Source organism: Aedes aegypti, chromosome 2 (genome assembly GCF_002204515.2).
Source record: "Aedes aegypti strain LVP_AGWG chromosome 2, AaegL5.0 Primary Assembly, whole genome shotgun sequence".
NCBI lineage: Eukaryota > Metazoa > Arthropoda > Insecta > Diptera > Culicidae > Aedes > Aedes aegypti.
Genome location: NC_035108.1, coordinates 225,398,252 through 225,413,591, shown reverse-complemented (window position 1 = coordinate 225,413,591; position 15,340 = coordinate 225,398,252). Strand labels below are relative to the sequence as shown.

At 35.7% G+C, this 15,340-nt stretch overlaps 1 protein-coding gene and 1 long non-coding RNA gene across 15 annotated transcripts in view; one reads left to right on the top strand and one right to left on the bottom strand.

Annotated features, from left to right (window-relative positions):
- LOC5574827 (coiled-coil domain-containing protein AGAP005037) overlaps window positions 1-9,492 on the top strand; it is a 302,411-nt gene extending 292,919 nt beyond the window's left edge. For 11 of the 14 annotated variants that reach the window (XM_021844163.1, XM_021844162.1, XM_021844160.1 and 8 more), the window contains 2 exons: window positions 5,294-5,416; window positions 8,524-9,492. In XM_021844163.1, coding sequence (XP_021699855.1) covers window positions 5,294-5,416; window positions 8,524-9,264 — 864 coding nt within the window. In that variant the 3' untranslated portion in view covers window positions 9,265-9,492. The remainder of the gene's footprint in view (window positions 1-5,293; window positions 5,417-8,523) is intronic. The other 3 variants (XM_021844170.1, XM_021844169.1, XM_021844166.1) reach the window with 2 other exon arrangements.
- Window positions 602-1,644, bottom strand: LOC110676405. The gene is made up of 2 exons (XR_002500350.1): window positions 928-1,644; window positions 602-864 (listed from the first exon to the last, which is right to left on the bottom strand). It is a non-coding gene; the product is annotated as an uncharacterized LOC110676405 (long non-coding RNA).
- Window positions 9,493-15,340: the final 5,848 nt, after the last annotated feature.

Below are 15,340 nucleotides of genomic sequence, written 5' to 3'. Positions count from 1 at the left end.
GCGAGAGCTGTCAAAGTGTGAGCCAAACGAACATGCGTTATGTTTGTTTTGAACTTTTCTTGAGGAGTAATGTAATCCGCTTGAAATTATTTCGGTAAAAGTAATTTTGCATGAAGCAAAACAATGAAAAGTTTTTCTTTTTTAAATTTTTGCCAATGCGATTTTTAGTTGTTGATTTTTTCGGCTGTTTATTAGTTTGGATATCCCGCATAAAACAAAACCATAAAAGAACTACAACGACTACGGTGTATATTACTTTTATTACTGTAAGGGATATGGTATGGTGAACCATAACAAGACATTACTGGGGTAATGTTTCGACCTTAATGAATACAGTTTTTGAAAACTCGACCGTACAAGAAACGGGTTGTTAGGAATGTTTACCGTTTCCAATTCACCTTTCTCTCATACAAATTTTGTCCACCAACTATATTGAGAACGTACCTGTAACGGTTGACGAGTCGATAAATGGAATGCATTAACAATGGTCACCAAATATTTTGACCATATCGAACTCGCAGTATTCTGGGGTATTGGATCAATTTTTACTTGATATTTTGTAAAAAAAAAATGTGAAAACACAATCAAATGCTCGATCAAATGCAATAATGGGACACAACGATTTATTTCGCCAGTACGCATAACATAATGAACGTAGATGAAAACTGTTTCTGAGGAAGTTCAACAAAGATCCGGGAGCCGGTAGGTCAACCAATCTGTATCAGAATTATGTTTCGGATCTGCTTGATATATTCCGGGTGCCCCATAGCCTCCTCTGTAGATTCATCAGCCGCATATAATCCATAGATGATTGCCGCAAACGAAATACATTTTCGAAGCACAATTATGATGATCCGGAATGTTCTGTAAAAAAAGTCTAGAGTTGGATTTTGTTTGTACTCAATAATAAGAACCAAAACCACTTACCTTCATGAGTGTAGTATTCCTTGTAAACATTTTGTACAGAATTCTAACATTTAATACCGAGTTTTAAGCTACAAACAAGCGAAAAACGATAATTTGAAAGGGAAATTTGCAAAAATCTAATTTCGTAAACAAACACACGGCCGATTCGAAGCCGGACTGAAGTCGGCACATCAATAGCTATGGTTCAGTTGAGGATTGAAAATGCATGCTCATAGTGGGACCATTTCGAACAATAAATGGACAATAATTTTACAAGTGACAGTAATATCAACTAGATGTTCTATTATTCTACCATATACAATGAACCATACATGAAATGTATAATAAATAGGTAACAGAACGACCATTGGTTGCATTACGGTTTGAACTATTTCAGATGCGGTAAATTTCTATGCGAGATGTAACTCAAAGCGTGTTACAATATTATTCTCGACGCCGAGCAAAATCAGCACTGTTGGTCTGTTGCCAAATCATTCCATTTTATTTCCGCTTATCTCTCTATAAAGGATCACTAGTTGAAATTAACCTCACCGCAATGTAGTCAGTAGCTACCGTTTGCGGATGTTTGCGAACGTGTGATTAAAGAATCCTAATTGAGCTTAAAACTTGAAGATAATGCCTTACCGAACCATCTCGTCGTATAAGTGACCTGTAATAGTAGTTTTTGCAATTTTTCATCGTAAGTCGACGCCCACAAATTACGTAAAGCTCTAATGGGAGGGGGTAGGCTCAAGCGTTACGGCTTATACCAAAATTGAAAAAAAAATCATACAAAAAGCGTTACGAAGGGAAAGGGGGGTTGAAGATTGAAAATTTTAGCGTTACATAATAAATGGACACTGCCTAATAGGCTACAATTTCTCATCGTAACAGGCTGGCGATTTCCCATCGTAATGAGCTCGGCAAGCCTCGTTGGATAAATGGACCTCTTGAGGATGTCTAAAATATGCATTTACCATTATTTTGCAATTTCTGGATATTATTGTGTAATGATTCATAATGCAATTCAAAGCAGTTGCGTAATAAAAAAAAGTGTAGCGTAATATTCATTTCGCAACTGATTTCAGTCGCGTTATTACTATAACCACACTGCATATTTAAGTACAGGAAAGTAGGCCGTTTCATGACAGATTGACGTGATGTAAAAAAGCCTATTACGATGAGAAATTGCAAAAAATAGTTTTGCCTCATTTTCTTACTTCAGCAAATGTAAACAAACCGCCTCCAGAGTATCGCTATAACTGGGTTATCATACACTATTTGTAACAGTTATCACCATAGACGAAATAACACTATTTAGAACTTAAAACGACAAATATATTTTTGCAATTTCTCATCTTAACAGGCTGTTTTACATCACGCCAATCTGTCATAAAGTTTGCATATGCATCCTGATCTTCTCGTTGGAGAACTTAACGATTTTTACGGCACTCCCCATCACTATTCAACACGGCAAGCCTTGTTGGCTAAATTTACGACTTGTGCTGTGAAAATCACCGTTCTACAACTTGTTGTGTAAACTACTATTGCTCACCAGCTAAATTTGTTCATTTGTTCTCTCGGTGCGGGTGTTCTTTGGCAAACTGCTAAGAAGGGGACATATGCGTGAAGCAATGTTTCGAAATGTTCAATTTTCGAAGATTTGCACGAATGTTCTTATCAAAGCCTAATTATCAACAGAAACAAACAGTTTTTTTCATTACTGTGAATATTATTTGTTGTGTTATAGTAAAACTAAAACATAAATCATTTTCACTACAGTACACTTTTTATAACTCGATATTCAAGAAAGAATTCATAGATGCTCGAAATGCTCAAAAAATCGCGTTATTTTTACTGACAATATTTTTTTTTGTTTTAATGTGCTTCAACTTTTATTACAACTTGCAAGTATTTAATCACCTCCAACCAAGAAAAAAGTCCAAGTTTCTCCTAATAAAAAGGGTTTTAAAATGGATATCGAGTTATGGAGAGAAATTTACCACTCACATGATATCGACTAGTGGAGATATCGATTTATAGAAATATCGACTTTCGGTGAGCACGATGTGTTGAAATTTGAAGGGACCGAAAAATCCATCGAGTTAAGGAGTAAATCGAGTTATCATCGCTATTGCCAGAATTCGTACTATAGCGATAATTGGAATTTCTACCCTATTAATTATTTTTATATGTATTGTGATAAAATAGAATATTGAAGATACCATAAATGGTCATTTGAATCTGCAACAATTACCCGAATTTATTGTTCTATCTTTATGTTGACTTATCAAATTGCGGAGAATTCTCAAAATGTTGAACATCTTAAATCATCTCATTTTGTAGGCAGACAATTAAAAGTTCAACACACATTTATAGTTTTAGGTGACGTTTTGATGATTCTTGTGTTATAAGTCATCCCGTTTGACGGTGCTTGTTCTGTAAAATGCAAAACTCATTCCAATAGTGGCAAACTCATCCAGGGTGAAAAGGGGGCAAAAAAACTCATCAAACTATCAAAAATTGCTGAGCAGATCGGTAATGCTTTGCCGAAAATCTCGGCATATTTTTACCGAAATTAAATATTGCGGGGAAATTTGAAAATTTGGATAGGCTCGCGGAAATAACGCGCAGCGAGCTATCTCCGCACAGAATAAAAGTCACACAGTGTGCGTTGAATTCTGGTTCATTAAAATATCGTAATCCCAACACTACGCATCTACATGTCACACCTGAGATTGATCATGTTCTTGGTAAAAAAAATCATTTCATTCAATTTTTGTTTTCAGTGATTTTCAATGCTTATCAGCTGGGACGCAAATGGTTTCGGGAAAAAAAGGATCCGCGACGGCTAGTAGTTTATGGCAATGTCTATGAATGGACATTCATAGACTCTGGTTTATGGGATTTCGACTTATTAATTTGAACACGACAATAGAAGCCTTTAACTTTCGAAAAACTCTGCGAAATGAAAGCAACGGACGACTATGGTGGCTAACAATATAATTATGAAGGGATGTAATGCCATAGGCAGAGATCTATAAAAGCAGTTAAACAACCGTGTCAACTTTCGCAGCTAGTTGACCAGTATATAAAGCGTATCATCATACATCGGAGCGCTGTAGTTGGAAGGACATGAAATATGTAATTATTTTTTGGTCCGAATAGTACCTTTTTGTAACAAAAGAACTATGAATAGTAGAAGAAGATATCTTATATTGAGCAAATTGGGAAACGTCAAACCATTCCAAACAAGCTATTGCACCTAACGACGCATATAGCTGACTTTGATTGTAAGCCTGGAAAATTTACCATTCGAAGTCGTTCGATTTTCCAGGAATCAAAATTTTTCTTGCAACGCGTAATAAATGTTCATTTTTTATTTCACTGGAATAGATAACAAAACGAGAATCAAATATTAAAATGAAAGCAAATTGAGCTTGCTCTGGATTTCTCAATGAGTTAGTCAACTAGCTTCTGATTCTGATTATATGATTCGTATCAATGATATCACCATATTAGCCGAGGATACATAATTTCCGTTTTCTGTTAAATTAGAGATGTTTAAACACCATTTACTATATAGTAAATGGTGTTTAAACATCTCTAATTTAACAGAAAACGGAAATTATGTATCAATATAGTTAAACTGTTCAGAAAAGGAAGTTGATCGAATTTTTACCCGACCTGGAAAACACCGGAATAACTCCGGCCTTAGGAAATAAATTGGTCCACTTGTGGCCACCATATGAAACTAGAAGAATTTGGATTGCATTTAGTGAAAACCGCATCTAAATCATTTGAATTGAACGTTCACAATGACAATTTGAAAAAATACGAGTCAAGTCGAAAGATAAACTGATGTATGTTCATTCGATATTCATTGCTGTACCGGATGGCCATGATGTAGCTAGATTGGATGCTGCATTAAGGATTCAACCCGTCTTGACAAGGCCTTGACTGTTTTTATGCAATGTAATCAGAATAATAATGAATTTGCAAATGTGTGCCTATTCACATGTTCACTTTGAAATATTTAAGTTATATTTACATTACGTTCCAAAGATCCAAAATTTCTTCGGAAAGGATAATATCTAGTTTTTACGTACCTATAAATATCTACACGTTAGTCAAATTTTCCGCTTCTTTTGTTACTTTCAATGTTGCATGTTCAAATCAGATACGATACCTCTTTAATTGTATTGGATATTTTAAATAAAACAATATTATTCGGTATATACAACCAAAGGTCCGAAATCATTAACGAATAATTTATCTAAACTTATTTTGGTTGTATATCATTTGGCTTCACTGGTATATGTGTAGCAAACATACTAAAAACTACAAATTTGATTTATTTATTCTATTTCATATCTTTCTTATACAGCCAGTCCCAAGTCCCAGGCTGGGGGCGGTCTCTATCAACGGGGGAATTGCGCCAGAAAACGCCCTCGACGCTCTTCTAGATGAACTTCAAACATTTGCCAAACCACCAAATGGAACAAATGAGGTAAATTCATTGATGAATTCAAATCAAGATGCATATATACTGGGAAGGCTGAGAGAGATGTTCTCTAATTTCGATGTGCGATAAATTCTGTTAATATCTCAAGTAAGCATGTTTTTGTCAACGTTTTCGATGTACGACCCATTTGTGGATTAACAAGCTTCATGCGTTTATTGCGTACGCGTAGCAAGAAAAATTTTGATTTCCGTATAATTTAAACACTCAGGCTGTTGAATCGATTGGCATTAAATCGTTTGGCATAATGGTCGTTTGGCATAATGAGCGATTTAGAATGAATATCGTCATTTTTGAATCTCTTACTGCGATCAATATCAAGGAGCCCATAGCAAAAATCTTTGATAGGTACTCAACAAGCGTGGTGTTCGTTCAAAGTTTTTTCCAAGCCATGGATGTAAAAAATTGTGGCGACATTAGAGAGCATAACTAAATAAATCTCGTGACGGATCTGGTGGAATATCTTTTCGGAATAATTATTTTTCTCTACATCTCAGAACATCGAGTCTTTTTGAGCTAGTTGTGATATACAGTCGAATTTCGTTCGTTTCACTATCTATAAGTGGGCCACGTTTTAATTGGGCTCCCGTTAGTTGGGCCATAGCCCACCTAAAACGAAGACAAACGTAATTTTCTGACATATGATACAATTTATCAATGTTGGTAGCTCTGGTTTTCTTTTGCTCTATGTTATTTGACAGCTCGAAACTCAGCCCGATTAGTGAAAGTCTTTCACTAAGTGGGCTACAGGTTTAGTGCAACGAACGAAAGTTGTCTGTACATAGTAAATTGGCAAATAAAGCTCGCAGTTCATAATAAAGAACTCATAGAACAGCTCGTTGTCCCAGTTGGGACGTAACACTTGATAAAAAATACTTGTTAAAAGAAGATCCCTTTGATTTCCAGTTCCGTTGGGATTTCAGAGGAAATTTTCAATTGTAGTATAGACCTTTGAATGTCTGAATGTAAAACGGTAAAATAAAATCCTAAATTCAACCACTATTGTGAGAATTTATTTTTATTTCTAAGAATTCTAACGATGCTACCAGGAAACCTACCGAAATAACGAGAATACCACAGAAATACTGAGAATTCCATATCCATCATCCGAGTTCAACATGCGTTTTTCTAGCTAAAATTCCAAAATTTTAAGAAAAATCCTTGTTTTCAAATCATTATAAAATTCACATACGCCAAAAGGGAATGGTTATCGCAAATTTACACATCAAATCGTGTAAAGTTACATAACCTACATGAATTTGTGTTCATGATCGATTACGCGATGCATAGCGGGAATGTAGTAATATTCATATTTTCACATGATTTGTGCCCATTGGGTGGTATGAATAAAAAGCGTTGAACTTTACTACATGTAGCATCTACTCAAAAACAAATTCCACAAATCCCACCACCTTCAGCGTTATGAAATTTGTAAATGGGCCCCTAGCACTCCCTTTATGTGCATGTGAGTTTTATGATGATTTGACAACAAAGATTTTTGCCAAGGGCTGAAAGTCTCTTTAATAAAGAAAATTCATTCATTCATTCATTCAACAAAGATTTTTCTGAGAATTTTGGAATTTTAGCTAAAAATCTGTACCTTATGAAGAGATCTTGAGATTACAGCAACATACAATAATGCCATAACTAGGCTTTTTTGTATTACAGTACTGAGATTCTGATGTACAATCCGAAAATCTCAGAAATACTTTCTTAAAAATATCAAAATAATTTCAAAAGAACAATAACCGAATCAAATGGCGGATTTTTAACATTGCCACAAGAATCCCAGAATTATTATAACAAATCAAAAATGTCTATCGGAATCACAAAATTTCCTCAAAATTTCAGAAATTCCAAAGCAAATCCGAGAATCTAGAATCTAGAAGCTTGGATATCACAATTTTTACGTGAGTATATTACTTTTTCCTTTATTACTATATTACTTTCTGTATTACTTTAAAAATAACTGATTTGCCAAATTTCACGCGAAAATTAAAAATTCCTACGGTACCGGAATCTCAAAACTCTTATGGACCAATGCACGAGTTCACTAATTTGACGTTTGAGCGGTGCCAAATTCGTTCATGGCCACATAAATAACACGACACCACTCAAACGTCAAATAGTGAACTCGTGCACCGGTCCATTGAAATCTCAGATTTTTGCGGATATCTCAAAATTAAGGCATCCTAATTTAGACGTTTTCGTAACGAATTAACTTTATTAGAATGAAAATTTCCCGATTACAAAAATGTCTTCCATACACCATGACTGGCTATTCTCTTCCGAAATATCAAAGCTGACATTATTTTCCATGATCCATGACATTTTAATTATTTCATAAAATTCAACAATATCAAACAAGAACAAAACAAAACAGCCTTAGTGTTGTCTTCCAAAGGTCTTCAAAGATATTAACTAGCCCTGCTACAACAAACCATCAGGTAGATCATACCATCCCGGTATGATTCTGCAGCCATAGGTAATCCTTGCGCTGATGGTGGCTAAATAATCATCATCATCATCAAAATTCAACAATATCAAAGCATGAGTAGCAACCTCTGAAGCTAACTACCAGTAGCTATGTAGTAAATGCTACTTTTATTCATACCAACGCGTTGTTTGTAGTATGGGGTCATGCACAAATTACGCAATGCTCCAAGGGGGGGGGGAGGTGGTCAAGCCAAGCGTGACAAGCCTTACAAAATTTTTGAAGGACTCATACAAAAAACGTGACGTGGGGGGAGGGGGTCGAAAAAGTTGAAATTTAGCGTGACATAATTTGTGTACCATCCCTATGTTCAAAAGGTGTAGTGAAGTAAAATGACACAAACATGTTCCGCTCGTGTTCCACATATAGCATTTACTACCGAGAATGTAGTAAACTCAACTTTACTACATTTTATTCAAACCGCCCATTGTATGCATTGGTGCAAGAAAGGAGGGGTACAAAGAGCAAAATGACAGTGAATACAATTAGAAGCGTGCGTAATGTATGGGTACTTTATAGTTTATAACAACTTCACTCTAACAATTCATAAAAAAAAATCGCATATGGAAAAATTCCATCATATTTTTTTTCCTAATTTCAGATTCGCCCTGATGATTCCACTTCTGATGACAGCTCGCAAGCTATACAAACAACAGTAACTACAAAAATGGCTCAAGCTCAGCTTTACCCTGATACAATATCAACCAATGTAGGACTAAGACGTTTACACTCATACCCAAGTGGATCAGATACTGATACTAGTCCCCCTCAACCTATTCGCCCGATTGGCAAGCCACCCGTTCCTGAGCGTAACGCTGAATTACTATCAAAGGTCAACAGTAAGCGAGTACCTCCACCTCCGCCGCCTCGAACTAGCTCGCGTAGCCCTCTGGCTAGTCCCACCAGTCCCAATATGCCCCATCAAATGCAACAAATTTCAGATATCGATCAGCAAAACATCATAAACTCAGAAAACATGACAAAAGATTCGGGGATGGATTCCAGCAGCGAATCAGTTAGTTCAGATAACTCACAACGACAACAAGCTCTTGAAATGCGTCATCAGGAATTATTGAAGAAACAAAAACAGCTTCAAGAACAATATCAACGTTTACAACAAATGAGTAAGAATAGCATCCCACTTGTCACTCCTGACGATAAGAAAAAAGGTAGATCCGGTATGAGTGGATCGTTGAAGAATTTAGCTGATGAAAACTTTTCTGATGGTATTGATGCATCCAACTGCGGCAACATTGACAAAAACGGAGAACTAAGTAGTACTGGCACTGTGAGCAATCTCACAAAGACTACCAATAAAGTCTATGAAACTGATATACTATAACAGCAAGCCAAAGGATGGCATGAAACAGATGTAGATTTTCTATGATCTAATTTAGACGCTAAACATATTTTTAGATCCTTTGGCAAACGATGCTAAGGTTTTGTTATGTTTTATAATTTTCGATCTACATGTCGAAGATATACAGTCGAAAAATATCGAGAGGTGTTACGATTATGTTATACTTCTTACTTGTGATGTTTTCAATAAATAAGCGTTAATTGCATTAAATTGCAGTAGTTTTTGATTAAATATATTGTGAAAGCCTTTCGTCGTATTTACAAACTAAAGATTATTTATAATATAGAGCAAATCATATATGTATATTGTAGGTACGCTTAAAACCATTAGTGATTTATTAGTTTTGCCACTTATCATTTGAATTGTAATAAAAATATGTAATGCTACTCGGGAAAACAAATCTGTAAAAAGAAGGCATTGAGAAAATCGACTTTGGAAGTTTACAAACTCGTTTTCCATACGAATATTCAAAAAAATCCAGAAGATTTGAACATGTTCCAAACTTGATAAAACTTTCACAATTTGCTTTTCACTATGATACCTATATATCCGAGAAAAATATAAAGATGATCAGAACACGATTCAGTTTTGTGTTACACGGTGCGGAATTCTTTAGTGGGACTGATATGCGGTTACTTTTCATTATGGGACAATTTGACTTGCTGTCTTTTCTTATTTTTTTCGGACAAAGTATATTGTATCATTAGTGAAGCTGAAAGGGCATTGAAAGATATGTTGGAAAATGAACTCAACTCAATTTTGACAAAAATGCAGATGGGACTGACTTGCGATTCACGGAAGTACAGACATGGTAAAATCAAGCGCATTACAGTAACTGGTCTGCTGAAAATTGCCGGTGCGAGCGCTTCCCGGATAAAAAATACAATACAAAAACAATATAACGTATTGAAACAAAACCATTCAATATATTGGAAATACAATACAGTATTTTGTGAAATGACAATACAATTACAGTACAATATATTGTTTTCAACAGTTCACTGTATGGTATATGAGATTTTTGCAATATAATGTATGGGTGGTTAAGTATCGTAACAATACAAATATAGATATTTTCTCATACAAATATTTTGAAAACACAATATGATATATTGTTCATGTATTGTCTTGATAAGCAATTCGTGTATTGTTGTACAATACAAAAACAATTCAACAAACTGTATCATGGTTGCATGTCAGCTAATGTCAAGTGACTTCTAAAAAACTACTTATTTTGACTTTTTGAATATTTTCCACCCAACATTTCTTGCTTTTTGAACTTGTTTTGTTTATTTCTTTCAGCAAAGCTACATAGAAAAAAGCAACAGTTGTTTTACGCGAAAATAGGAATTTGACCAAAATTGTAAGGTATAAAACCAATTAAAAACAATACAATGTTCTGTTACAACATATTATATTGTTTTTGAATTGTATATCCAAACATGAATAATATTGCTTCGACATTCAATTACAATACGCTGTATTGTATCCAATACGTTATATTGTACATTAATGGTTTATTCCATTCACTGAATGATACGTTTTTATCCGGGTTAAGTTAAGCCCCTAAAATGGTAGTTTTTACCGAACTTTTTTTTGGACAGAGATACAAGCATCAATAAGAGTTTATTTAAATTTGTAGTTCTTACTTAGAGATTGACCGTCTCCAACAAAAATAATGTTGATGGTCACGTATTGTTGTAAATTTTGATTTTATTTTTATAAAAGTTTATCTAGATGCCGGCTAGATGAACAGATTATCTAGTGTAGCACCCGTTTGGGCCATCGTACGAGAAAACTTAGCCGAGCGGTTAGAGTCCGCGGCTACAAAGCAAAGCCATGCTGAAGGTGTCTGGGTTCGATTCCCGGTCAGTCCTGGATCTTTTCGTAATGGAAATTTCCTTGACTTCCCTGGGCATAGAGTATCATCGTACCTGCCACACGATTTACTAATGCGAATATGGTAACTTTGGCAAAGAAAGCTCTCAGTAAATACCGGTGGAAGTGCTCATAAGAACACTAAGCTGAGAAGCAGGCTCTGTCCCAGTGAGGACGTAATTCCAAGAAGAAGAATACAACAAATATGTCAAACGCAAGTTTTTAATGCATATTATGTATTAAAAATATCGGAACTGAGCTGAAACAATTTTTCGCTTTGGAAATCTTGTAGGTCAATATAGGGCACTAGAACCAGTTTCGGCCAAAGGTTTAGCTCAGGTTTCTTATGGAAGTGGCCGAATCAGGAGTACCCTGGCTAGATTAGATGTTAACATTATAAGGAAAATGAACTATTTTTCTTATGTGTTGAATCAATTCGGACGAGTAAAGGAATGTAGCTATATCGTGTGAATGAGATCTACTGAACACAAAAGGTTTCATGCTGATTGACTATGTGAAACGGTGTATAATCCACTTGGGCTACGAAGCTCCACTTTGGCAGAAATCACGTGGCCTGAAAATGGGGAAAGGTTTTCTAGCCACGATCTGCACATATAAAAAATAAAAAGGTTGGATTTTCGCGAGAAAAGATCTGACTGGACAACAGAAATATAAGTAGAAGAACGCAAGTGGCGCTGTTATCACAAAGCAGAATACAGTAATGTCCCGATTTTGTTAGCCCCATGCTGCATTTAGGGTTGACAAAATTGGAAAAGAGCTAAAATAGGGAAAAAATCGGCTTTTTTCAAGCTTTATTTTAACTTAAGGACTCAGTTTTATGGTTTTGGTAATATAAACATTGTTTTTTATTTCCATTTTCTATGTACCGGTAACATTGATCAGTTTCTTGGATTATTATATAAAATTTCAAATTTCAAAATTTCGGTTTTTAGATAATTCTATAGACGTGGCCAAGACCATAATTGACTTTATGCACCCAATATTGCCAGTATAGACGTGCTTATTCTGATTAAAATAAATAGCAATTTTAGGCTGACAAAATCGGGAAAAAAGGATGTTAAAATCGGGGGTAGCCAAAATCGGGTCAAAAAGGGTACTAAAATCGGGGGTACATAAAATCGGGGGTAGACAAAATCGGGGGTTGACAAACTCGGGTCATTACTGTACTTACTATTGGAGTTTTTGATTGTTTGTTTACTGCCATTCTCTACGTGTTTTATTTTGGTTGACAAATTTGATTTGACACTTATAGACCAGGTTCTCAAGCTGTCGGAGCGTGGCAAACTAGATGTTGGTCACACCAGCAGTCGCGACATTAGCATTCTAAGGCTAATGCTTCTACTATACTTCAGCTCAATTATCCACTTTGCACTTTTTCACCGAAATCGCATGGATGAACACGATCCGAGCGACATGCTTATAACAATCGACTGAGCCACACCACTTTACGATACAAGTTTCTTTCCGCCCCCTATGCGACACACGCCTTTAACTTATATAATTCACGAAATTTTATGAAATTTCCTCAACGATCGCGTATGTATCAAAGTTCAATCCGTCGCACTGAGAAAAAAAACTTGTGCGCATCAATGTGTGCGCGATGTTCGGCGTAGAAAACGGTTCCTTTGATAGGGTTGTTTTCGCTGCACTATGAGCAGCTGTCATGACCCAAGTAACCACAAGCATTATACCATTGCATTAATTTGGTCGAAAGACAACATTTTTTGCATTAATAATGTTATCATGCATTTATTCAATAACTGTCAAGCAATGATGCATTTGATTAACATTGTAAATGCTTTGTAGCATTATTTTAATATAGCATTATGCTAAGCGTTTAGTGTGAATATACAGTTATGCTGTCATACAAGATTACATAACCTCATTAAACGCACTCGAATCTGTAATAAATAAGTGAGACGATCGAGCATGTTCGCACTCGCTCATTACGTTTTGTGGAATATGAAAGAATAATGAAATGACATTCTTTCATCTCGAACCCCCATTTCATGATCTAAGGATATATGTATTCATTCAAAATTGCTGTATTTTATCTATGAGACTCTTTTATTTATAAGGAGCGAGAGGAAATGTCGATCAATTTCTCTCCCCTTTGTAGGTTAAGTTCTGTTATTTCCTCTACGAGAAGGAATGGTGATCAAATTATTGTTATTGATGTTTCATTTGGTGAGGAAAGGAAATCAATCGCCCAAGAGAATTCTTTCTATTCGTAATAACTGGGCGAATAGTAATGATAACACACACAGTGGCTTCGTTTATAAGGAACTTTTATCCTACCTTATTACATCAGCAGCTTTAGCACAGGACACCAACGCGCCAGGCATCCAGCACATCATCATCCTAGTTGTGGGTTCGAATCCTGATTCCACCAAAAAAAATCGTTAAGCTGGTTAAGAAAACCATTGAAAGGCAGTCAATGGATTCATTGTTTTGTTTATTTTTAACGCAAGCCCTAAACATACATTATTTTAAGCTAATATACATCATGAACCCTAAATATACAAACATAAATGCTTTAGAAGGGTTTGTGCATTAAAACTGCTTTACCAAGTATTGCATTAATTTGGTTGTTGTGGGGCCCTTTCCCACTTTAGTTATGCTTTATAAAGCTCTTAAAGGTTATGTCACTTTAAAACAAAATCTGATAGCACACTATAGAGCAAACATAAAGTATTCATATATAGCTTCGTGGTTACTTGGGTAATTAATAATTTCGACATTTTCTTGCAAAAAATGTATGATTCACAGCCACTTTTCCTACATTTCAATTAGAAGGAAACACTATCCTCAACTTTTGATCAAAGATTTTACGAAATTTAACTCTTTAACTAGTTCTGTCATATGAATTCTTACTATATTTAACAATGACTCTGAGTGAATCGAATTTTTCAATCATTTTTTGTTAACTACATTTACTATACGGAAAGTCGTTCGACTTTTTGTAATAATATTGTTTTTCAAATAAGGTTAGTTTAAAAAAATCTTTCGTTAGTGTAACGTTTAGCTTATGGGGAATCAGACTACTTTCAGTCAGCGTAATAAAGAACACGTCTTATCTTCTTGCTAGTCCAGACCAAACTTTTTTTATTCCATCAATCTCCGAATACCATCCAGCTTCGAACTTCTCTTTTTCCTACTCTTCCTCTCTCATTCTCATTTCAGTTCTTCTTCATTCAGATCTCGCTCTCGCTCGACTGTATCTATAATTTAACCCTTACGTGGACATCACAGTCCTTCACCCTTAAGTGAACACTCAATGCGTAACTGAAATGTAACTAGTTCGACATTTCTATTTGAAACTTTTAAGCTTTATGCTTTTCATATAAAAATAATTCATGCTAATAATAATTTAATAGTAAACAAAACCTTACTTCCGTCTTTTCTTTGTTTTTCTTGTCGAACTTCTTTTCGAAACCACTTTTGGTGGACCCTCTGCTGCTCTATTCGACAGTTCGCCATGCTCATCCGAAATATCAGGAACACCATGGAAACTCTCGATATCTCCATGAAAATGGTCCGAATAGATGAAGGATTCCGCCGGAAATCCATAAAATTCGTCTTCGTCGGAGTCTTCATCATCCTTTCTTTTTTTCGAACTGCGACCGTCTTCTTCACACGGAGCGCTTTCTTCACGGGCAAGATACATCCTCCTTCGGCGAGAACGTTGCGATTGCGGCAATTTTAGTTGGCGTTTGTGTGCTAAAACGATTCTGCCGCCAAGCGAAATGTTTAATCTCGTCGACCAAATTGTCTGTATCAAGCGATCCGATGTTTGCAACCGGCAGTGTCATGCTCGTAAAAGTATATCGCCATCCAACAAAAAAATTGTCCAACCACGAGCGGCCCATCAGGGGAATAAAATCATTTTGGCAGCGTAAAACCACCAAATCAAGTTGCTTCTGCAATCCATTTAGTTGAACTGCTACCAGGACTTTCCCCAAAACTGTCAGCTTGTTCCCATCATTGACTACTAGCCGTTTATTACATTTCCGCAATTCTAAATGTCGAAAATTTCTAGCAAAAAGTTCCTCTGGTATGACTGATTCCGCCGAACCACAATCCACCTCCATCGTTAAACGTCGTTTTTCAATGTTGACTTCCACATAACATGATTCGTTTCTCTGGTTTTTTGTAACGA